This window comes from Epinephelus fuscoguttatus, linkage group LG1 (genome assembly GCF_011397635.1).
Source record: "Epinephelus fuscoguttatus linkage group LG1, E.fuscoguttatus.final_Chr_v1".
Lineage (NCBI taxonomy): Eukaryota > Metazoa > Chordata > Actinopteri > Perciformes > Serranidae > Epinephelus > Epinephelus fuscoguttatus.
This window is the reverse complement of record NC_064752.1, coordinates 27,317,292-27,342,667: the sequence shown is the minus strand read 5'-3', so window position 1 is coordinate 27,342,667 and position 25,376 is coordinate 27,317,292. Positions and strand designations below refer to the sequence as shown.

The 25,376-nt window shown below is 39.3% G+C and overlaps 1 protein-coding gene across 2 annotated transcripts in view; it reads right to left on the bottom strand.

Annotated features, from left to right (window-relative positions):
• rad18 (RAD18 E3 ubiquitin protein ligase) overlaps positions 1 to 19,718 on the bottom strand; it is a 39,451-nt gene extending 19,733 nt beyond the window's left edge. Inside the window, exons 1-10 of one of the 2 annotated variants that reach the window (XM_049589047.1) lie at positions 19,577 to 19,718; positions 16,992 to 17,070; positions 16,258 to 16,319; positions 16,032 to 16,102; positions 8,109 to 8,539; positions 7,346 to 7,445; positions 6,734 to 6,802; positions 5,530 to 5,717; positions 4,264 to 4,334; positions 3,813 to 3,873 (exon numbers count right to left, since the gene is read on the bottom strand). In XM_049589047.1, coding sequence (XP_049445004.1) covers positions 3,813 to 3,873; positions 4,264 to 4,334; positions 5,530 to 5,717; positions 6,734 to 6,802; positions 7,346 to 7,445; positions 8,109 to 8,539; positions 16,032 to 16,102; positions 16,258 to 16,319; positions 16,992 to 17,070; positions 19,577 to 19,627 — 1,183 coding nt within the window. In that variant the 5' untranslated portion in view covers positions 19,628 to 19,718. Of the gene's footprint in view, positions 1 to 3,812; positions 3,874 to 4,263; positions 4,335 to 5,529; positions 5,718 to 6,733; positions 6,803 to 7,345; positions 7,446 to 8,108; positions 8,540 to 16,031; positions 16,103 to 16,257; positions 16,320 to 16,822; positions 16,947 to 16,991; positions 17,071 to 19,576 lie in introns of those variants that run through there. The other variant, XM_049589055.1, reaches the window with a different exon arrangement.
• Between the last annotated feature and the right edge of the window lie 5,658 nt (positions 19,719 to 25,376).

Genomic DNA, 25,376 nt, shown 5'->3' with positions numbered 1-25,376 from the left:
AAAATATAATTACCTCTCAGGCAAAGTCTCTAGTGGATTTTCCTACTGAACTAGCTCTCTAGAACTGGAAAAAATAAACGTACTAGTTGGTTTTAAAACCTATGCTTTGGAAAACTGTCATCACAGACAGGCTGTCATTAAGATGCCCAAATCATCCCTAATTTTTTGAGACATATATTTCTAAGATCAGGCTTAAAAAAATCTTCCGTGGCTGAGTTTGTGTCCTCCGCTGACTCTTTAGCAATAATTCAGGGGGAGTTTTGCCATTTGATAGTTTGAGGTACTCTAACAGAAGATTGTAATCATAATTCAGGACTTGGGGCAGCATTTCAAAGCAGAGGTGAGCCACCCAACCTAAAATAAAGATTGTCTCTGCTAACACCAGAGGAAAATAATACACTTTTATGGAATAAAAAATAAACCTTTAGAGAGACAGAACATATTTCAATGCTTTCCACTCCTGTTAAGAAATTTCCTGAGGGAGACCCTGATCTCAAATTTAAGGGGCTGCCTTCAAATCTTGTCCTCATCTCATGAGTCTGAGTATGAGGGCAAGGTAAGATTTGTTTTTAAAAAGGAAATGAAAGAAAATGAAATACAAGACGAGGGAATAAAAGTTATAGCGTAATTTCAAAGACTGTTAGAGGCAGATGGAATTAGCGCATTAGACGGTAGAGTCTAAATGATGCCACATGTCTGTACGTGATTACGTGACTACTTTCATAAAGGTGGTTTAGTCTTGATTAAGATTCTGTATGAAATATGCCTCTGTAAATTTATATCCTAGAGCTGCATATTACTAACTCAGCTTCTTCTCCACAGCCTTTGTGCTCCCTTGTCTAGCAGGTTCCCTTGGATCACAGCTACGCCTGGATCCTGGGTCGTGGTTGAGCTGCTGTCGTGGTCCTGCTGATGTCTACCACTACTATTATTACTGTTAGTCATACTTCTACTATTATTGTGCACATATGATTATTATTGTCACATACATATCACAACAGCAGTCAATGGAAACCAAAATCATCAACCCACTGCGGTCTGGATTCAAAATCACCCAAAATCAAAGTAAAAAACTAAAATCACAGGCTGATCCAACTTGCGTGGATTTTATCATGGCAACTCATGTGACTCAGTAGTGTGTATGGCCCCTATATGCCTCTATGGACTCCCATCGACGTCTGGGTATGCTGCTGATGAGTCGGCAAATGGTGTCCTCGGGGTTCTCCTCCCAGACCTGGATCAGGGCATCACTGAGCTCTTGGACACTCTGTGGCGGTACTTGGTGGCCTCAGATGCAATAACATAACATCCCATAGGTGCTTAATTGGATTTAGATCAGGGGAACGAGAGGGCCAGTCAATCGCATCAATGCCTTCGTCATCCAGAAAGTTTCTAAACACTATGGCCACATGAGGCCGAGCTTTGTCATGCACCACTAGGAACCTAGGGCCCATTGCACCAGCGTAAGGTCTGACAATCACTCTGACAATTTTATTCCTGGTAACTAACAGCAGTCAGGGTACCGTTGGCTATGACATGGAGGTCTGTGTTCCTCCAAGGATATGCCTCTCCAGACCATCACTGACCCGCCGCCAAACTGGTCATGATGGATGATGTAACAAGCAGCATAACCTTCACCCTGGCGTTGCTAGACTCATTCGCACCTGTCACATGTGCTCAGTGTGAACCTGCTCTCATCTGTGAAGAGAACGGGGTGCCAGTGGTGAACCTGCCAATTCTAGTGTTCTCTGGCAAATGCCATTCGGCTTGCATGGTGCTGGGCTGTGAGCACAGGTCACACTAGAGGACGTGGGGCCCTCATGCCATCCTCATGGAGTCTGTTTCTGGCACTTTGGTCAGAAACATGCACACCAGTAGCCTGCTGGAGGTCATTTTGTATGACAAAGGAGCAGATACCGGTCCGGCTGCTGGGTTGATGCCCCTCTACGGCCCTGTCCAGCTCTCCTCATGTAACGGTCAGTCTCCTGGTATCTCCTCCAAGCTCTTGAGACTGTGCTGGGAGACACTGTAAACCTTCTTGCGACCACACAGATGGATGTACCATCCTGGAAGAGCTGGACTTCCTGTGCTAGCTGATTAGGCTGCAGGTACCGCCTCATGCTACCAGTAGTGAAAAGGACACTAGCAGAACACAAAACTAGAGAAGAAGGATAAGGAGAGCGACTGTCTGTGGTCACACGTAGAATGATTCCAACAAGGGTTGTCTTGCTTTGGCCTGTCCATTGCACCTGTTGTCACTTTCATTTGCAATGAAGCAGGTGAAACTGATTCACAGTCACTGGTGCTTCCTAAATGGACAGATTGATATCCCTGAAGTTTAAATGTCCTGGTGATATACTCTGACGATTAAGTGTTCCTCGGTTTATATGAGCTGTGTATACACTAGCAAACTACCATTATCATTATCATTACCATATAATTGCTACACAATAATGCTATTGTCCTTACTGTTGTTGCTGTGCATCTCTGCTTGTCTGTCTCTCTCCCTCTATCATTTTGTCAAATGGATCATTGTACATTTATTATCTTGATCTGTTCTGTACACACAACATCTATTGCATGTCTGTCCGTCCTGGAAGAGGGATCCCTCCCCAGTTGCTCTTCCAGGTTTCTACCATTCTCCTCTTGTGAAAAGGGTTTTTTGGGGAAATTTTCCTTATCCGCTGTGAGGATCCAAGGACAGTTGGATGTCATATGCTGTAAAACCCTCTGAGGCAAATTGTGATTTGTGATATCGGGCTTTAACTGAACATAAGCTAGCTCGTAGAGAATACTGAGATGTAACATATGAAAAAGACAAAATATATTGACAAGTTGTTTTCCATCTGTGGTGCTATTCCCTAATTGATTGCTTGACTGTTGCAATGCCTGCTTAAGCACTGTCTTTAAAAGTTGTAAACGAAATATGATTCACAACTGTGCTTCACTCAAACAAGGGGATTCAACAAAGGAGCCCTCGTCTACTCACACAAGATTGGTTGCTTCAACTTAAGTTCAAAAACAAATTCATTCTTTGAAAAGACGGGGTCCATCTCTCTGAGATAACAACATTTTGTATTTCCTCTTTCCTCTACAGAAGACAGCATGCTAACACTTTTGTAACTGAATCACACAGTTGGACACAGTTTGGCCATCCAACTACAAGGCACAGAGGGTCAGAGTCTATACCATTTCTCTCAGTGATGAGGTCAATGCATGACATCTACAAGATTTATTTTTTTTTCAATCAAACAGAGTCGATTGTCATATAAAATGTGTCCTTTTCCTGTAATAAACAACCTTGGCTTTAAAATGAATATATCCTACAGCAATTATGCATTATTTGATATTAGTGAGCGCCCTGTTTATGCATAGATAAGAGGGGAAATGAGAACTAATGTTGTAATTTCACTGACAGAATTAAGTTGATTTTAATTATTCACTTATTTAGCTCCTCCAGGAGTACAGAATTTCATTTGTGCTTTTGTTGTTTTTGTACACATGGCAAAGGCATTGTGATATGTTAATACACGTATTGTTTTAAAAGCCACCTGACAATGGTCAAATATGAGAAGTTTGCTTATCCTTCTGCAAAGGCAAAAGGCAGAATTCTGAGTATTTATTTCCCCACATGCAGGTGCAGACAGTATATATATTCATATGAACCTTTTAACAGAAGATGTAAAGTTATGCAGAACAGTTCCATCAGCTGACCTTTGATGGCGCTGATTTACAGACATTAGCCCGGTGAATCAGACCCCAGAGGAGTCGGGAGATTGATAGCGAAAGTGACTTGAAAAGAGATCACTTACTGTAATTTGAATGCATCTCTTCAATCTCCTTCTCAGACTGGTTCTTTGCAAATACCATGACCTGCAGGAGTGAATTGACAAAAAACATGTGCATTAGCATTAACCATCAATGAAAAAAAAAATAAAAAAATCCCACAATATTGCAACAGTATTTCCAAAGCAATTGCCCTATGTAAACCTAAGCTAACTTGTCAAAGGCGGCCTGTGAAATTGTCATTTATTAATTTTTTGCCATAAACACGCTGAATACATGTCCAATCCATACCTCCCCCTGTTTGTAGCACATTATAGCCACCAACTGTCAATACGGGGAGAAGACCCTCAGCAAACATCATTCTACAGTACCACTAGAGGTCTAAAAAACAACCCCACAAGATAAAAAAAAACAACAACATAATAATACAATTCAAGTCCACAAGACATCCCATTAAGCAGTTACTACTGTACACACAGGTTTGGCTTTCCCCTGCAGCCGATTCCTCATCTTCTCATTGGCCTCCACCTCTTTGGCAATATCTTCAGCTGTTGACAGAGGAAATAAAAATCTTTATTACTCTTGAGATCACAAATATTGCCTGTTATACTGAGCTATGAAAAACACAAAATGCTTTGACCCACAAGGTTGCAGTTTAAAAATGGAGGCATTCCTGGGGATGCCAGTGAAGAAAATCACAACCTGTGAGATCACATCTTATATGCTCATATCCCATAAATCCTACAGAAAAACAACTTGAAGTAAATGTGGATGTAAAGGCATTTGTCCTCAAATTAAGTGAATCGAGCATTATATCTACATTAGTTGAGTCTGATTTTGTTGGTTTGCTTGTTAATCTTCAGCCTCATGTGCACATTTGTTGGTGCATTTGTTCATATATAGAGCATTTGGCTCAGCACACTGCTCGGTGTTCTGACACTCAGCGTCCTGTATAAGGAAAACTGTGTACGAGCACATTATAGTTGGCAAGTCCAATACTGATTTAACATACACTACATCACTGTTCTGTCACAGCACTTTGTTTGAGATTTTATAATCAAATTCATTTTGTTCACTCCGGTGATGCATACCCTTTATCAAGGAAAAAACCTGGTTGCACACGTTACATTAGTCAACCTACTACTTTGCATGATTGCAAAATTAAAGGAACACTTCACCTACAAAATGACCATTTGTACATTTATAAGTCATACTGTGTTACCGTGAATTTGCGAAGAAACTTTGTTTTACTTGCATGCCTCCATGGAAAACGGCAAACATATTAGTTTATTGATTGATTGGGGGCCACATTTAACAACAGCCAAACTATACGAAAATACAAATTTACAAACTCTCACACAACTTGTGCAGTATAATCCAGGTCTCATTTATCCAACTGTATACTTAGTGCTTCCCAAACACATGCATTTTCACTAAAAATCTAAGTATTGGAGTCTAGCTTTAATGAGAGTATAGATAGGTTTTACATTCAGTTTTAAATGGTACAATTTTAGTAAACAGCATCAGAGAAAGCTGCTTCATTCAGTGTTTCTACCAGTTTATATAACTGGGTATGTTTGTTTTAGAGAGAAAGATACCTCCGTGGATAAGAAATTCTAACAGAGAAGCTGGTTGCAATCTACAATCCTCACAGCTAGACACCACAAAATCCCTCTTAATCTTAAACACTGCTTCTTCTAATGCAGTATCACCATTATGGTATCATATACCAAGTACCCTCACCTGATTTTGGGTTTAGGGAATCACACTGGGCATTGTATATTTGGACAAACTCCTGGTGTCTTTTGATAAGCTGGTCTCGAGGACCCTGCATGGAGAGATGACACTCCTTCAGCCTCCTCTTCAGCTCCTGCATGGAGAGCAAGGTGTACACCAGCTTCGTCATTGGACGCCTCATCCGGTCCAGGGAGCTGCAACAGACAGATTGAGTAGTTTATTAAAGTCTTGTGCATCATACACAGATAAAAATAAATAAATAAGGTATATCACACAGTGGCCACATCAGCTGAGCAAGTATATTAGTAGATAGAAGTCACCATTTGCCAGCCTGGTGAAGGAACAGACCTCTGATGATCTATAACCCTGCTAAATTCAGACAAGATTGTCACATGTCTTATATTCTATTCTATACTTTGTCTTCTATATGAGACATTCAGTCTAAGTTATTAGGGTTGTAAGCAAAAGGAATCCTCATGCAGGCTGGCTACATACGGCCAGAATATTAAAACCTCTGCAATTCATCATTATGACATCACGGTCTACTCCAGATTAAGTATTTTGCGCTGCCACAATATGACCAATAATTTACAGAGCTTCATCATTGCTGCATGAGTCATTTATCACCCTGGAAAAGGTTTCAAAGACCACTCACGACCATCAGTCTCTCAAATTATGTCATGGACCCGTCAGCAAGATAAGTAGCCAGGTTGACGGAACTACAAATCTAGTAATTACTGCAATTGTATGGTTTCAGTAGTTCTCCCTCAACTTCATCCACGAGTAAATGCACATGCACATTCAGAGGAAATATCCATATGTAAGTGGGTCCAGCCTGAACAGTCACACAATCCCTGGAAAGACACATCTTAAATATGTTTTTCAGTAAAGTTCATACATTTTTATTCAATGATATTGACATGGCAACCATGGAAACGAACAGCAGATGTTTAAAGCCCAGTTCAGACCAAAGATTTTGTGGCTGTATTTTTTTATAGCTTCTTAAAATATGAATGAGGATAGTGATAGTGAGATACTGGCTACAGTTGCATTTGTAGTAGTGATGAAGCGACGAAAAACAAAAACAAAATGAGCATCAGATGGACTTAATTCATGATAAATACACCACAATAATATAAATAACCAGCGCCAATTAATCAGTCAATGAGTGTGTGTGTGTGTGTGTGTGTGTGTGTGTGTGTGAACCCACCGTCCGGCATTGGCACACTGTGAGGATGTAACCAGGATGCAATCAGAGGTCTTGGCGGGGAGGGAGAACCTGTTGCAGCAAGCAAACACATCATATACAGTCATTTTGACCTGACCAGCGGACTTCACTACAAGCTGACTGCCTGTTGAAACATGTGACATGCTTTACATTCTAAAACCAACCACCAGCAATTTGACCCGCAGAGTTGCAGATGACATCATCAGCCAGTTTGAGGGGAGCTCAGGCAGCCAGCTTCACACCGCTACAACTTTTCTCTGCAATGTTCTAAAACGGTTTCATCTCATTACGAGTCATTGATCTGAACAGGGCTTCAGGTGCTGTGTGCAGTCACGATTACTGGTCCAGAAATGCCCCAAAATATAACTGCACATAAAACCTCTACTTATCCCTACATCTTTAAATGCTTGAAAGTTTGATCCAAGCCAGTGACAAAGATCAATGCACACCTGTAGATTTCTCTCATCAGTGTAATCTTCACAAAATCTATCAAGGGTCTTTAACTCATTTTCCACTTCCCTGTAGAGCATTAAAGGCTCAGCAAACAACAGCAGAGAGCCTTCATTAAAGTGATCAGTTAAGTGGGTATTTTACCTCCTTAAGCTTTCCTTCTTCTCTCCACTGCTGAGACACACGTCCAGATGCTTGTTGATAAAATTCTGTGGTACACTAACAGAACACACAGGGCACTCCACTGCAAAAAAAAGTTACAGAAAATATCATTAGCAACTAAATAAAAAAAATATTAAACCAGTTTTTTGTGTCACATCACATTTCACTTCCAAACAAAAACCTTGCTGAAGTGGGTGGGCTTGTGGGTGGGACTAGGTTTAGAGGAGCAGTTGACATGCAGCTGTACAGCCATATCTCCTTCCATACTATTTGATTACATTGTATGTCATGCTATTGAAAAATCCCAAAAGATTTGGGAAAAAAAAAAATAAAAAAAATAAAGAGCCATTAATTTAAAAACAGCAACACCTACTGACCAAAAGCAAGAACTACTTCTAATTTAAAAGCTAATTTCACAGGAGAAAGTGATCTAGTTACGTTAACTGGATCAGTTACCATAGGTGGGGCACATGTTAAAATGACAGCAGCATCTACTTTCTTTGCTTGTAGATGGCAACATGAACGCTTAACTGCTGCTGCTAGTACCCGATTAGGAGGAGCAGTTTTACAGGTAAGCAAAGCAACTGATCTGACACCGACCAAACAGCTCTCCCTTGTGGAGATTCTGTAGCCTTGTGGTAATAAATGAGAATGCAGGTTTGTGATTGACTTCATAAGGCAATTAGAAGTGGTGAGTCATCGTGGGTGATGTAGCGTTCTTAACCTACAGGTAGAAAGGCTTCACCTTTGATTGCGGGCTTTACATCTTTTGATGGTGACGAGGAATGCGGCATCTCAACCGCGGTGCTGATGCTGCCTGAGACTCCTGCCTCCTGTTTGACCGACATCAAACCCTGGATAGATACCTCGTCCACATCTATCGGCTCTTCCTTCACATGCACTGGAAGATGAGCAGTTGCTGAATGTAGGTCGGTGTCATTTGCATTGTGGGTGCTTGAAGTTTGCCTTTTCCCCCACTGAACACTCTTAGCAGCAGACCCATCTAGCTGAGTTTCTTCAGTGGAAGACGTTTTAGGCTTCTTTTGGAAAAAGTGACTCAGATCAGAGCTGCTACACTTCTGGCCCCTCTGTCTGGGAGTTTTGCATTTGACGGCTGAAGCTGGGGTCTTTGGCGATATTGGAGGAGAGTCAAATTGAACTTTTGACAACTGCTGCCTGAAAAAAAAGAAGAAAGTGCATGTGGATAAAAATGTGTGCAGCACTGACCAGCAACACAAATGAATAATTAAGTATATCATGGGGAGTAAAAGACTTAAAGTCCTCTTAAAAAACATACTGAGCCCATTAAAAAAACTGAAGAACCTATAAATATTGTAGACAGTAAAATGAGCTCTTTGACGTTAAACTCTGCCTGCTCAATTATCTTGCTTCTTCTCAACTGGACGAAAAAAAAAAAACTAGACACTTTGGCTACAGTCTTGGAAATGTGGAAAGCAAACAAATTGCAGCTGGGCCATTACTTGGCAATAAAATGGAACCAATGAGGTGTGTAATGTTCCGCTTTCCATATCTAGAACTTATTTGTGCTTACTGTCCCCATTAGAGCAGGTTCACACACATGCACGCACACACACTTGCCAAACCCGCTTTGCACAAATGTGATGTGGAAACACCTCATCCCCCCGTCTCTGCCTCTCTGCCTTCAAAGATGTTGAAGAAATATGCTCTCCCCACCCCACTATTCATCTGTTACACCGCATACAGCCAGGAATAGCCATTACTGTTCACTCCACTTAGACTTGCTTAACTCTATATAAGCGTGGTCACAATACTGGTGAGTGCTGATGTGATTTTGTTGAGCGAACCTTGGGCGAAACACTTTGCTCGCTCTTAATGAAATCACAGTAATTCAGTTCAGTGTGGTTTGTGTTGATGATTTGATTGATGATCTGAGATGTTCCTGCAGCCGACCAGCCCCTGATCCTTGAGAGTGGCTGTGCAGAGGGAGTTCTGTCTACATATCCTCACTGGAATTTCTAACATTGACACAATACCTTGAAAAATATCAATACTCAATACTATTTTCAATACCACAGAGAGAATTGACAGAAAGAGCATAAAACTTATACTTTACATTAAAAGATATAATAAAGCTAGAACATGACAACAGCAGAATAGCAGCAAAGAACAACAGAATGTATGTAAATATTAACAGTAAGAGAGAACAACAAAGGAGCTGGTACCGGTGTTTTGATACTGCAGAAAATGAGTATTAAAACAGTTTAGAATTGATGTGTAGATGTAAAGCAATACTTGTGACACTACTTTGAACTGCAGCAAATGATTTTGTCGTATATTTAGAGAAGGTAAGCAAAATAACAAGTGTACAAAAAGTACCTTTATCACTGTGGGTAACAAAGCAAAAAGTTTCATATTTATATTACAATGTACTTTAAATTTGTATCTAATTGTTTACTTCCAATGATACCTGCTCTGTTACCTAACTGCACTGTGACTTAACACAACCAGGATCATCCAAATGTACTTTCACTTTATATCATAGCCATTAGCTCTGTTTCTGCCTCATTTGAACAAACACATTTTTTCCATTACTGGTCAAATGGTTCGAAATCCTACTGTACCCTAGCAGTTTACTGGCTGTTGCCATAGAGCAGACACCCGCCACAAGAGCCAATCAGACTATTTTGCTACACTTTGCGTTTAAAATTAGCACCTACATGACATCGTAGTTACATCCTTACGGACGTTTATTCCAATATCATGACTCAGGCTGCTGCGTGACGACGTTGTCACCTCCTCATTATCTGAATGTATTTTTTTTCTCCGCAGCCTGTAAGTGGCAGGGACAAGCAGTTAGGGATCTTTGCTACAGGTGACAAAACACTGCCATAAAGAACTCTTAAGATTGCCAAAGTAATTAAATTTCAAGAGGCTTTAAAGGGCCTTTTGTCAAGCAATAAACAGAAAGAAACACCTCTTTAAATACTGTTCAACATTGCCCGCCTGGTCCATTAAGAGTGGGCAGATAATGGAAATATCAATAGAAACATTTAACAATATCGAGTACCCATTCCACTGTTATTGGCTTTTTCAAGCATTGGCACAATAAAATAAAACATCTCCTCTCCCATCTCGCAGTGAGGGCAAAACGGTGCTTTTAGACATTACCATTATTCAGTAAATGAGGCTGGACACAAAAACAATCATATAAAACAAACAAATAATAAAATTTGACTTTCAGAAATACACCAACATTCACTAATTGGGTGATATAAAGTTGGGCGATGTTGGAATTACTCTACTGGCAATATGTCCTGAAAAGAAAAAAACAAAACAAAACGTAGTGTTGCACAAATTGCATGTTTGTTGAAACATGATGTAGCTGCCTTCAAAAAATGAAGGAGCGCTGCTGCTCAGTTGACAGCTGAAAGGCAGAGACTGCAGGGACAAACAGCGTGCAGATCAGCATAGTTTTGCATCTAATTGCGAATTAAGGGTTTATTTTGACCAGACTAGAGTTAAACTAACTAGATGACTAACAAGACTAACTAAGATGGTTTTAAGAGTTCTCAAACTAGTGAGTGTGACACACTTTACTGCCCCACTGACTTGTGTTGTCATAACAACTAACAACAATCATCATTTTCTTTTGTACAAGACAAATGACCATGGCAAACTGTTCAATATCCGTTCTATTCATTCTTTTTCTATGGGCAAAGCATAGACAAAGAAAGAGACAGAGAGAAACACAGAGACTGAATGTAGCACCAAATTCATAACACCGGTTGTATGACTAAATATTGTTCTATTATCACGGACACCAACCAGTATCATGATGAATGATAATCTTGTCATATCTCCCAAGCCTAGCAGGATTCTGTATGGACGCAGAAGTTTAGGCATTTTGTCTGACGTCTCATTAACTTTTCATGTCTAGAGCTGTAGAAACCAAAATAGCCAAGAGCAAGTCAATATTGTCTACTTAATTTACACACACTAATTGAGCATGAATTGCCCTATCATATTGATTCCCTCCACAATGTGAAGAATAATCTTTAATAATTAGAGCTGGGTGTTAGATGCAAGGACAGCAACTAAAGCACTTTTAAAGCTGGATGTATGTGCCCTACAAAACACACACATTTGGTGACTCCACACCTTTGGGCTTCCTCTGCGAAAACTATGTGCAATATACAATATCTCAAAAATGATTTAACTCTAAAATTGAATTTTAACATACAGTTTTGAGTGACAATGACAACATTAGCTTGTATTTAAAATCACATAAAAATCAAATGTAAATTAATGGAGTAAAAGAAAGCCATAGACTATAGCTCTCTGTAAGTATAAAGTCACTGGCCCATCATTAGAGAAAAAGACCAAGATGAGGGAAACAACATGTACTAACAGAAAAAGGCTATTGTGCTTTTGAAACAGCACTGTCTCAATATATAAGCTCCACTACTACATCAGCAAATTAATTTACAGAGTTAGAGGAGAGACTATGAAGTATCACAGCCCACTGTGAAAATACAAATGTGTGGCAGTGATGATAACAGCTAATGGTTTACTAGAGAAATAGGCCTCTAGTTTAATGGCAGTAAATCAGTGCCATCAGCCAGCAGCTACCCAATGAAGTGTTTTCCGGGAAAGCTTCACGCTGAGAAATGAAAGTGACCCAGTTAAAGAAGCCATCCACAACCACAAACATTGCAACCAACCACATACACAGATATAAAAATAATATAAATATCCTTCCCTGTATGATTCTGTACAGAGAAGTTTTTACACAGGCCCACAAGCAAAATCTATGATAGAAACAGTCTTAAAATGTTTTATATTAAGAGGAAAGGAACTACTCCTGACCTAAATTTTTGAGTCAAGTCTATTGCAATATAACAACAACTCTTTATGACAGAGTCACCTATCAAGGAGTCCCATTTTTCAGACGCTCAATGCTAGACAACAGGAAATTAAAAACCGGGGGGAAAGAGCAACAGCGTAAGCCATTCATTCCTAACAGTGATGACAATCAGAAGGTCTGCAGTTCAAAAGGAGACCTTTCAGAGTGTTGATATCATTGAGGTGATTGATGGAAGGGAGGAACTTACTGACTGATAACAGCACTCAAACATCATATCGACATTAGCCCAGAGTTTGAAGAAAGTAATCTGATGATTTAAGTTTGAGGGTCCTTTTGTTAAAGGAACAATGTCCACTGATGAACAGATGGGGGTGACAGTCCGCGGTCGTTTTCAAAACACACTTGTGTCACGCACTCCAAAAGAAAATTGTTGAAACTTTAAACAATAATTTATTGTACAAAACGGGGGACAAACGTTGACAAAAACGGTTCCATAATTCATATTAAATTCAAAAGATAGCGAAAAAACAGCTACAAGTTAGAGGGAATAGTGATAAAGTGGTAAAACTTGGCATTGATTTGATCCACAGCCTCAGACGGATGTGCTCAAGCGTGCCAAGCGCACAAGCTCAGTTGGTAGGCTATACTATATTGTCACATTTTTAAGAATGCAATTTAAAAGTTTTGATTTTTATTGATAACCTACATTTACCAACAACAAAAAGACATTTAGCACAAAAAAAATGTTTAAAAAAAAAGGAAAAAAAAAAAAAACGAATATCGAATACCAAATTTTCATAACGAATACCTACCCATAGAAACAAATACTCGAATATCCAAATATTTGGGTACAGCCCTAGCACTCATGTGTGCGCGCTCATGGTGATCAGTGATGCACGGTCTCTGAAGAGCAGCAGTCTCGTCAGTACTGATGTCCATATTCTCAAGTGCGGGCATCGCCAATTCCCAGTCTGAGCAGCAAAGACTTTCCTCATCCGTTGGCATTGCCTTGCATTTGAAACAACTACACCACCAGGTTTCCAGTGCTCGACTCCGGTATTCTGCGGCTGGCTGAGGGTTAGGCTCATGAGCTGCGATGGCTGCTTCGTCCAGTAGCCTGAGTTCCGTTCGTATACTCGGGCTCAAACAAATACGGCTCAACAAGGAAATGCTATTCCTCCTCAATTTCAAAGTCTTCAGACATGTTGGGCTGTCCTTTGCTAAAAGACCATAGTGCAAATTATCTTTTAGCTACTGTGGTTACTGTTGTCTCTCCCTGCGGTGCACGTGTCACGTGATGTAAACACGGGTAAGCAAAGCTCATGCTTTCTCTGGTCTCTCGCAAGCACGCACACGTAAGCGCGGAGCACAGAGAAGCAGTCAGAGCTACAGGCTACAATGAGGCTAAAAACAGAGTTCATATGACGTTTTTCGGAACAACTTTTTATGTTGGGGCTTCAGGACACTTGGATCACTACGGATGAGCATGTTGGAGATATTTTGTGGTTTCAATTTTGTGCTCTTGGACGTTAGTCTGGGGCGCCGTCAGCCATTAGGTGTGCTAGCCGCTCCACCCGCCGATCTCCACAAGGGATGTGAGGATTCTAAAACTTCACCAGGGCCTCCATCAGCATATGGGTGAGTAGATAATGGCTGAAATTTCATTTTTGGGTGCACTATCACTTTAACTGCCAACCAGAGAGATTTCATTTACTGCCGCACTTGGCCAGGTCTGATGCCGATTCAACATGCTGAACTGACTGAAAAATACTGACAAGGGCCGACTAGTGTTCACAAAATGGGACACATCACAAAAACTAGGGCCACAGACGTTCACTGACAGACTGACACTGACCAGTGGCCTCCTGTGGGCTTGGTGTCAGGGCCCTAAGACAAGCCAATCAGCGCAAATAATTGGCTAGCTGCACCTATGAGGTCCAGATAAAGGAATTATTTTCCTACACCGTCACTGCAATGTCACTGAAAGAAAAACAAAACATTTCCTTTGGACCAGCTCTGAACACCCCTCCCTATGCCTACATCCTGCTGTAATGAAAAAATATCAGCCCTGGAGCTACACAACACACACAGAAGTGCAACACATGGAGAACCTTGAATGACCTCAGCTGATGAAAACAAAATCCCCATTTGATTTACAGAAAATCCTCAAATCAGGGGTAGATTACTGGAAGGCAATTATAAGTGTTTCTCTAATGCCGGCAAATTGAAATAAACTGAAACTTGTTCCCTTGTGGACATATTGTAATCTTGTCAATAACAATGGGATCCCCTAAAGTCACCACAGTAATCGTTTCTCTCTTCAGTTCTTAGAACCGTGACAATAAAAACTGGAGGGATGCTCAAGTACTGCACCTGTGTTCATTGTAAAGAGGTTTCACATGGACTGTGCAGCAAATCTTTTGGTTGATCTGAGGACAAAACAATTACAAGAACTATTGTTTGCTGTAGATGGCTGTACCTAAAGGAATCGCTAAGATCCTTCTTCACCATCTGACCATTTTGCAGGTTGCAAAACACAAGATGGATCGCACTGAATGCCACTAGTAAAAAAACACTTGCTGCATTTTTGTATTGTTGCCATGCAGCCACCACATCACCGACTTACCCTGAACTTCCCATTTAATCAATCTACCATTCATTCATTTAGTTTAGTTCACAGCAATTAGTATCTAGTTCCTAAAATGTTCAGGCAGAGGGTACTTGCTGGAGCTCTGGTCGAGTGTGAGAGGCTGTCAGCAAATAGTTTGTTGGGCACAGGGAAACAGAGATCTGTGTGTGTACATGAGACCCTAACAGAGAGGATGATCACGAGGAGTACCAGTTTCTTCTCCACTGTTTACCAACTGCAAGCTTGTTGTCGTGACTACTACAGAAGGCCCGACTCTTAAATAATTCAGTAGGACAATGGGATGTGAGTTTTTTCAACTCGAGGAGTACAGAGCGCTGCGGCAAAAAACACCAAGCGCCTAGAGCACAGACACACGAGGCGTGTGGCGACACTGAAACAGCAAAAAGCTTCATTTTTATTAAAAACAATTACAAAATGCCGCCTCCAGCTGCTAAAATGCTTTCCGTGTGATCAGGGCCTGAGAGTCAACAAACCAGTACCTCAATGACTCCAACATCATGTACCCATGTTGCTGATTTGTTTATGAGAACAACTGTGGTTAGGCCTTTAATCTTTTTTATATGCCCATTGATCGTACTGATAACAGCACTCTGGATTCAAAACTGATACCAAAACAGCATAGAAGCAGAGCAGGGGTTTCTACCTGCTACACAGACTCTGTGTTTGTAGCATAGGGTTGCTGCTTGCTTCACTGTGTGTGTATTGAGTTTTTCCAAGTGATAACACAGTTGTTTATGCAAGCATGTAGGCTATATTAACTGGTACTGAATTAATTAACTGGGTCGTTTTAACAACAGGATGCACTGATTTGATTGATTTATTTTAATGTGAAACGTAAAAACACCCACAAGGTTGCTCTGCTCTGTGTCACATTCCTCTGGTACAATGAGGTATTCATTTGTATCATTTGTAAACAGGAAGTACTCATTTTTTACACAGTTCTGTATAGTTTCTGTGGGAGGGCTGCGGGCCATGCGCAAAAATTAGACCAGCCACGTAAAAATAGAGAAGAGCCGCGCAGTGCTTCTGTGGTCGGTGAAGCTCCTTCATGTGATTATAATAGATGCCCTGTGGGGCAGGCGTGCTGTGGCAGACGTGTCACGCCAGTCCGCATCCCATATAATCAAGCCATTAGTTTACGTGTAACCATTTACATTGTGTGTTATAGTCACCTTGCATCTTTAAAGTTCACGACCAAGTCATCCAGTAAACGGTTGTTTCTTAGATCTTGTTCTGTTGCTTGCTGAAAGAAAAAAGAAAGAAAAATATGATGGATTCTGTCTTATTTATCACATTAATACAGTTAATTACAGATCATGACCTGCAATTATATCATTTAGATTAAGATAATAACCCTGATGATTATGCAAATATGCCTGGAGTCAAGTTCATACTTACTGTATTGCACACTGGACACTGCATCTTATAGCAAAGAAATTTTCTGATGCACAAGGAGCAAACTGTAAAATTAAATGCAAACAAAATGTATGTTATACATAACATGTTAGCCAATAGGTCGAAGTTTGTGGATTGAACAATACAAGTTCTCTGCAGTGCCCGACTGTATACAATCCACAAATGAAGGTCAAGTATGGCTCAATCACAGTTCCTTATTTGAATACCTCCAGCCTAATAATGCACTCATATACAACACAAAGCACAATTCCCAAGCAAAAAAAGCATGCAAAGTCCAAGGACACAATAAATGCAGGCAAAGATGCATTCACTGAAAATAAGCTTGCTTTAACTTAAGCAGGGAACTCACTCCATGTTATTACTGCAGAGACAACAGCAGGATCCAGAAGGACAGTCATGATGACTACTGAATGGTTCTCTTGCTTGTGGTAATTACAATACCAAAGATAACATACGCTATATTACTAGTAGCTAACACACACACACACACACTAAGAAAAACATTACAATCATCTGACAAAACAAACAACAAAACAAGTAGTCTCACCACCAGACAATCAGAGATCTCCGCCTTCTGACATTTAGTCCAGCAAAGCGTCTAAAGACTGACTTGTGAGTCTATTATACAAGTTGCTCAATGCTCTTGCCTTCATATATTCATTGCTTTGTTTCTTATTACAGTAACTACCTTAACAGCTGCTCTATTTGTTACTTACAATTGTGAGAGCATTTCGTCATCATTGAAATATTGAGGAAGTCGAAGCAGATGGGACATCGAAGCAGGGTGTCAACATTCTGCAGATGAGAAAAAACGCAGTAGTCAGCATATTTATGAATACTCACAAAAACAGCTCAACTATTAGTTAAATGATACAAAAACAGGTGAAAGCATGGCAGGTTGGAGACATGAAATTAATTTTACAAACTGTGAATAGTTACTTTTTTGGTGAAGCTCATGTAAACATTATTAATAGAGGAGTTGCATTTTAAATCATGGATTTTATTCAAATATTATGAAATTATAAAATCAAAACATAATTATAACAAAATTTATCAAATCATGATGACTGGTGCACACGATTTCCAGACTACAGTTGCTGATTTCCTTTCAGGAAACTTAAGTCATGAAGTTAGCAGGAAGTTTCAAACACTTTCCTACAGAAGAACAGTAATGTTTTACAGTTTTTTAAAGTTTTTATTGGTCCTAATAAATAATAATTGTTATTTTTCACCTAGGTGAAGTCTGTTGGACATTGAATATTCAATGGATATTTGCATATTCATTTTGGGTTCAACAGTGATTTCCACCTCCCTCTCATAGGCAAAAAACAATGAGCAACATAGAAAGGTGAAATACCCCCACCTGCCCACACACACTCAAACACTCACAAAAACACACTCTCTATTTTGTAGGAATTTCCAAAAAATGAATTTGGTTTTCAGTGAAAAAAGTCTATTTTCTTCAATAGCTTTGACATTACTGGGCACAGACACCCCACACCAATGTAGAATGGCTTGGCCAAGTGGGCCTAATGAGGCACACCTCTTTTTAAATGGGTTCAATGCTCTTTCTATTTTAGTCTGGGTCCAGTAATGTCAAAGCTATTGAAGAAAATTGACTTTTTTTTTCCAAAGAGAACCAAATTATTTTTTTGGAAATAAAAAGTTTGTTTTTGTGAGTGTTTGTGTGTGTGTGTGTGTGTGTGTGTGTGTGTGTGTGTGTGTGTGGTGAGTGTGTGTGTGTGTGTGTGTGGGCGGGTGGGGGTATTAGCCTACTCTATGTTGCTCATTGTTTTCTGCCTATGAGAGGGAGGTGGAAATCACTGTTGAACCCAAAATGAATATCCCGAATATCCAACGTCAAACTACCTTCACCTCGGTTTATTTTTTATTCTTCTTCTTATTATTAATAATAGTTGTGTTTACAGTGATATACTCGAACAGACCTTGTTTAGAAAGGAGCCGTGTGGTACAGAGTTTAAGAGGAAATTATGGCCAAAAATTGATTGTCAGATTTATATAGTGCTTTTCAAGATACTCAGAGACACTACAAAGAACAAGAACAGCAATAAAAAAAGATGGAATAATCCATAGAGAGGTAGAGAGGGAAATAATGCAGAAAGTGTGAGGTAGAGGTTGTAGGCAGTTTTGAAAAGGTTTGTTTCGAGGGTACATGTATAAGACATTTAAATCCTGTCTCAAAATATGTTTTATTAGAAGGACAGACCTCCAAAACATAAAAAAAAAACATCACACATGTTGGATAGGTGTACACAGACCCTCTGGTACTAATCCTTACCCTGACTGTGTCGCACTAAGACATTAAAACTTTGCTTTTGACTTAATATGTTCCACGAACTCTTCTATATTTTTAATATGTGATACAGGAGATATTAGGTACAGTTAAAACTATGAAACATTACTATTGCAATTTCTCCTAGGTTGGGCCCTTTATTGAGCTAGACTGACTGGACTAAAAGTGTGATGCTGTGACAGGAGGGATGTAAATTTTGACCATTAATTTTTGGTTTACCTTTGGCGTCTCTAAGGATCACATAAAACCTTGACTGATTACTAGTGCAATTTCCCTGGGTCAACCCACACATTAATTGGATTATTATCCATTGTTATTACATAGCTGCATGAGTCATGTTCTCTTACCCTGGAAAGTTTCAATTTGATCGCATCAGCTCTAAAACGTTACAATATAAACAACAGCTAACGTTAACCGACACCTTTTCTCGTGTTATCATATATCTAACGCACTGTCACTGTCAAAATACCACACACTGTGCAGCTAAAAGAAGTTAGCATTACCGAGAGAAGTTAGCATCACCTGACGTGACCCCTAGGTATATATGTTTAGGTTACTGTTTGTTTTGACGGAGCAGCATCAGTACATTTTAGGTTGATTCGTTTTAATATGAACGTATGTTTAACGTTAAATAACGTTTTCTACATGGACAGGCTTCCATCTTATTATCAGTGTTAACGTTAGCTCTAACGTCAGTTTGTTTCTTAACTACTTCATTAGAATAGTTAGTACAGGGTTAACGTTAGCTAGGTTAGCATCAAGTGAGCACATCGGGCTGTTGTGTAACTTACAAACGAACTGGATACGTAACTGTTTTGTTAGTAACGTTGTCTGAATTGATTTTGAGTTGTAACAATACTTGTTGTTATCGTTGGTGTGTGTTATGGATGTGCGTTACTGTAGTGCTAGTTAAAGGGGGGTTTCACTTGGCGGCTCAGAGCTCGCAGACCCCATTTAACACTTGAAAAATAAATATATTCAACTTACTTTGAGACATGAAAGGTTGGGTGGTAAATCCGCTTCAATCTGTACCGCCATGGCTCGTAAACAAAGCAGCAGCTGTTAGAGAAAACCACAAAACTTTTTTGTTTCAGTGGTCAGGAATCAAAGTCCCGCTCAATGGGATGCAGCGCCCTTCTGACGTCATTTGACGACTTCCGTTTTCCGCTGTGATATAAACATCATGGGGTGGATTCTATGTAACAATAGTCTGGACTTATTTTTTTATTTTAAATTATTTTTAGTTAAACAGGTTTAAGAAGTTTCATTTCAAATTATTTATCGACGTCATCTGGTTTGGTCCTTTGTGGTAATAATAATTTATTTGTATTTTTTTTTTTTTAATTAGTATTGATTAAAGCTGTGCCTTTTGTTATCCCCATACTGAAATATTTTACATCTGTTTTGGATACTATATAGATATTTGCTTTTTTTTATTTTGAATGATAATGTCTATAATTTTGAAACTCAACTAACCAAATTAACTACTAGATTTTTATTATTTTATTTATTTATTATTTTATTTATTATTTATTTTTTATTTTATTTTATTTTATTTTATTTCATTTTATTATGTTTTTGGGTTTTTTTTAGGTTCAGGATAATATATAAATAACTTTAAAATAGTTACAGTATAACCTCACTTTCACGTTTCAGACATTGTGCTATTAAGACAATAACTTAAGCAAAAAAGGTATCTTTTGTTCTTTGTTTTATGCATATACACTTATGTATCTGTTTAAATTGAAATGCCACTGTTTATTTGTACTACTGTACTGTCAACTGATAAAAAAAATAAATAAAAGATAGGCCTATTGATTCTGGACCAGAAATATCGTAGGCTAGTTAGTCACTCAAACATATGGTATCAGTAGCTCAGTCCATAGGGACTCGGGTTTGGAACCAGAGGGTGGCCTGTTCAAGTCCCCATCTGGACCAAATATGGAGCGTGGACTGGTGGCTGGAGAGGTGCCAGTTCACCTCCTAGGCACTGCCGAGGTGCCCTTGAGCAAGCAAAACTGAATTTCCCCTCAGGGGGATTAATAAAGTATATAAAATTTAAAAAATAAATTAAATTAAAATCCCTTAACCTTACTTGTTTGATAAATTGTCCAGATGTCTTTCTGTAGTGTTATTGTCAAAGAATAGGTAGGGCTATTTTAAAATAAATACATAAATACATACAAAGGCCTACTTCCTATTGAGTTTTTTCTTCTTCTTCTCCTTTCGGCTGTTCCCTTTAGGGGTCACCACAGCGAATCATCTGCCTCCTTCTAACCCTATCCTCTGCATCCTCTTCTCTCACATCAACTGACTTCATATCCTCTTTCACGACATCCATAAATCTCCTCTTTGGTCTTCCTCTAGGCCTCGTCCCTCTTGAATTTATGTAATCAGAATTGATTGTCTTTTTTCCTGATGAATTGAGATAAATAGTTACAAAATGGCAAATCAAAAGCTTTTGTACAATTATGTATTGTATTAAACATGAAATATATTTTTGTTCTCATGATTAAATGTCAGTTAACCTTTATTTGTAATTAGTTTTGCTATTTTACATAACAGGTTGATTGTATAAATGAATATGATATACTAACTGTTATAATGTAGTGAGTCCAATCATAGATATAAATACTTTTTTAAGTAAATATTGAACAATTTACATGATTATCCAGTGTTGCTCATTTTGCAGAAGAACGTGAAGAATTAAGACCAGTGATAAAAGAAAAAAAAAAAACAGAAACATTTTGCAAAATTTGCATTTTTTGTTACCAGTCTTGGGAACTGTGTGTAGTGAAGAACAGATAGCATAAGACAAGACTTAAGCAGTTTTTGTATTCCTTTAATTAACCAAGTCAGCCCCTCAAAATTGAATCTCTGTTAAAGCCGTTCTAGCCATGAACCAGGAAATCTGAGAGTGGAAAATGGGTATTCCAGAACAACTGGCTTACTTGTGGTGCTTGTAACATGACAGCCTTGCTAGTCTTCATTTCAGATGATAAATCGATCCTGGATGACAAGTGTACTGTAAGCATGAAGAAATATTGTATGACCACTTATATAATATTTAAAACATATAATTACCTACAGTGTGTGGCTGTGATGGTTGTTTTAAGGGCCTCAGCTGCTGGTGGGAAAGTCTTAAACTAAACAATCTCTCCACATGTAAGGCATCATGGAGTAATCGCAGCAACTTGTCCTTGAACTGGAAAATGCTTAGCAGGCTTTTGAGGTGCCTCACAGACAGTGAACATACACAGTAGTTTCCCTTTACACCAGCAAACTGTTACCAGAGGCCCACAGTAACCTATAAAATAAACTCTCAGTACTCCTTGTGCTAGATTTTCTATCACTCACTCCTAACAATAAATGACTGTGAACTTTGCATGTGCCATGATTATATTTTACATAATTTCATAATGTTGGCAGATTTATACCCTTGATTGAGTGCATTTAAATAAGGTAGTTCATGTCTATCTCTCATGACATAATTGTTAAATGAGTGTTCTGCCAACCCTACTATTTTATTTTCAAATTATGTTTCACTTTACCCATGATTGATGTACTCAACCCACAGAAAGAACAAAATTACCTTGTTAGACAACCTGAATTTCAAAATGACACAAATTAGAATCATTTGAGCAGACAAGAAATACAGAGTAAATGCTTTGCAGATAGTGATGGGTCCTCAGATTAAATGCTGACCTTGAAGGTAAAGACACTGTGTCAGTGAAGAGACATTTTCAATTTAATCTGTGGCTCAACTATGCAACTTACAGCTGACAGCTTGTGGCCTGTGGCCATTACAGCCCTCAGTACCATTGATCATGTGTCCATAACAAGTACGCACACTAAGTGCACCATCGCTCTGCATCCTGGGCAGACATTTATTTATGTTGCATATTAAGTGTGTGTAAATCTAAAGCAGACACATGAAAGGAAAACTTTTAGCGTCTTTGTGTAAAATGGCCACAAAAACCTTATGATGTAAACTCAGACTGTCATTTTGTGCAGTTACACTGTATTTTAATGTTTGCATGCTTTCATATATAAGATGAGTCCTGCTCATTTCAAGGTTTCCAGTAAAGGTCTAGCTTATAGGGTCTAGTGGCATCTAGCAGTGAGGTTCCAGATTGATAGATTGTCATGAGGGAGGACAATGGTGTGGTGGCGAAAAGGCCTAGGAATGTGAGACAGTTATGGTCAAATCAGACGCAGAATATGTACTTAGACTGAACAACCTTCAATGGGGCAAGATAATAAGAGCAGAATGTTCCAAAACAATTCACACACACACACACACACACACACACACACACACACACACACACACACACACAGGGGTGGCACGGTGGTGTGGTGGTTAGCACCTCATAGCAAGAGGGTTCCTGGTTCAATCCCGGGTGTGGGAGCCCTTCTGTTCAGAGTTTGCATGTCCTCCCCGTGTCAGCGTGGGTTCTCTGCGGGCACTCCGGCTTCCTTCCACAGTCCAAAGACATGCAGATTGGGGATTAGGTTAATTGATAACTCTAAAAAATTGTCCGTAGGTTGTCTGTCTCTATGTGTCAGCCCTGCGATAGTCTGGGATAGGCTCCAGTCCCCGTGACCCTCAAGAGGATGAAGTGGTTAGAAGATAGATGGATGGATGGACACACACACACAAACACACACACAAACACACACACACACACACACACACACACACACACACACACACACACACAGAAAGTTAAGTAGGATGTCTGTCTAAGGAGGAATATAAGAATGTTTGGTGAACTGTTCTGGGAGGCTGTCTTGTTGCCGTGTGAAGTTGTAAGCTGAGTTTACAATAAAAAAAAAAACAATGGTAGCCAATGCAAAAACACAAATGTGTTTTGTTGTCTGTTTTGTGCTACTGTAGAAACAACATGACAGACTCCCTAGGTTAATATACATGACTCACACGTTTTTTTCGTCCAAAATTGTCGCACATCTTAAAATATATACACCTTCACATTGTGTCATCAAGTTTGCACACTGAGTCCAAAACCTTATGTCCGTCATAAAAAAATTCTAAACAGGTTCAATTTTCTGCATTTTTCGCATCTGTCAGAAGCATTTAGAGATGTTTTACCGTGAATCAGTGAAGGAAATGTGGCAGCAGGACACAGCTGCGACAGGCACAAGAACAGAGGAATCATTTCATAACTCAGATAGCTCATGTTCAACAGGTCAGACAGTAAAATTTAGGTGGAAGAGGATGAAGAGGAGGAAGTTGTGGACAACACACACACTGTGGAGACAGAGATGGAGGACAGCTCCGCCCCCTCATGCAGCGGCAGTGCCAAACGAAAGACAGGGAGGGAGTGGTGACAGCTGGACAGATAACTCCAGTGGAGAGAAGCAAAGGAGGAAATGTGTCTTTAATTTTGTCATGTATTTTGAGTTTTCACAACAAATAGAACAGTAAAATGGATCAGAATCAGTGTCCAACGTTTCTGTGCATAACAATTTTTTTTTTGGATGACAGTTTAAAAAAACACATACGAAAAAAAATATAGTATAGTCCATTTCTGCCAGTGTATCCCCCTAAATCCTACACACTGGACCTCTAAGTTTTGCATACAACTTAAAGGCTCAATCAGTAATATTTGGAGCATAGTTTTACAGGTATATCTATGCATATATTGGAAATATGACTGAAAAAAATAAGTATTTGTGCGAATCACAACAACTGATCGTGATTATAAAAAGGTTGTATTAATCGTGTGTTTACAAGCATTACTCACGTAAAGGAACCATTCACACTAACATTAACTTAAGAAATAGATTAGTCTGTGTATTGAAAGTCCAATCAAGTTTGAAGGGATAGCAGGGTCCAATTTGAAACTCTGATAGTGGGAGGACCCATTTGTTTCCTTATGCATTTTAGCCTTTAACCTAGTTAGATCAGCCTACTGATCAGCATGAATACTGTCAAGCATGAAGATGCCTACCCTGACACATGCTTGCAGCACATACAGAGCACTCCTTCCTGCCTGCAGCATCATTCAGCCTTCCGGGAGAAGCTTAGGCACTGCATCACAGATATTTATTGATGAATATGTAAGATTTAGATGTTAGTTGTGAATGTATGTAAAATATTTTCCTCTGACATTTAACAAATTATGAGGAAGCCCCCTTTTCTGTCCATGTGCAAATATTATCAAAGGAGTTCCCTGGCAGTCTGTGAAACAGGACATTGTCATGCAAATGTATTCATGTTAGGCCATGTCACACGTGTGCTGGAATGTGATTATTCAGTCACGTGAACATCCAGAGGCATTTATGTGCAGTAATTAGATTTTTCCCAGTGGTATGGAGGAAGCCACCCCCAGAGCATTTGGCCAGTTAAGTAATTTCATAGAGTTGCTAAAGCGTTAACGACTCTTTCCACATGGTCTCCATAGCATTACCAAACAATTTGGTAACAACGTTTTCCCTGCAGAGGAGGATGAGACCATTAATTTGTACAGCTGTTTGGGAGGAGGTGTCAAACAAAATGGCACACCTTTATAAAAGGCTGCTGTCTGTTATCATTTCTGTTTTTTTAGGGAGATTGTCAAATCAAATTTTCACCATTCATTATTTCTTTTGTGACCATATTAATGTGTGATAGACATAAGAATGGAAGATACTCATAATGTTTCCAGTGTCAATGAAATTGTAAATGTCAAAACCAATCAGGCTTCTCTATTTCAATTTATGGTGTTAGCTCTGATTAATTGAATTCATTCAGCCGAGGATAATATTATGCAACTCTATTTTA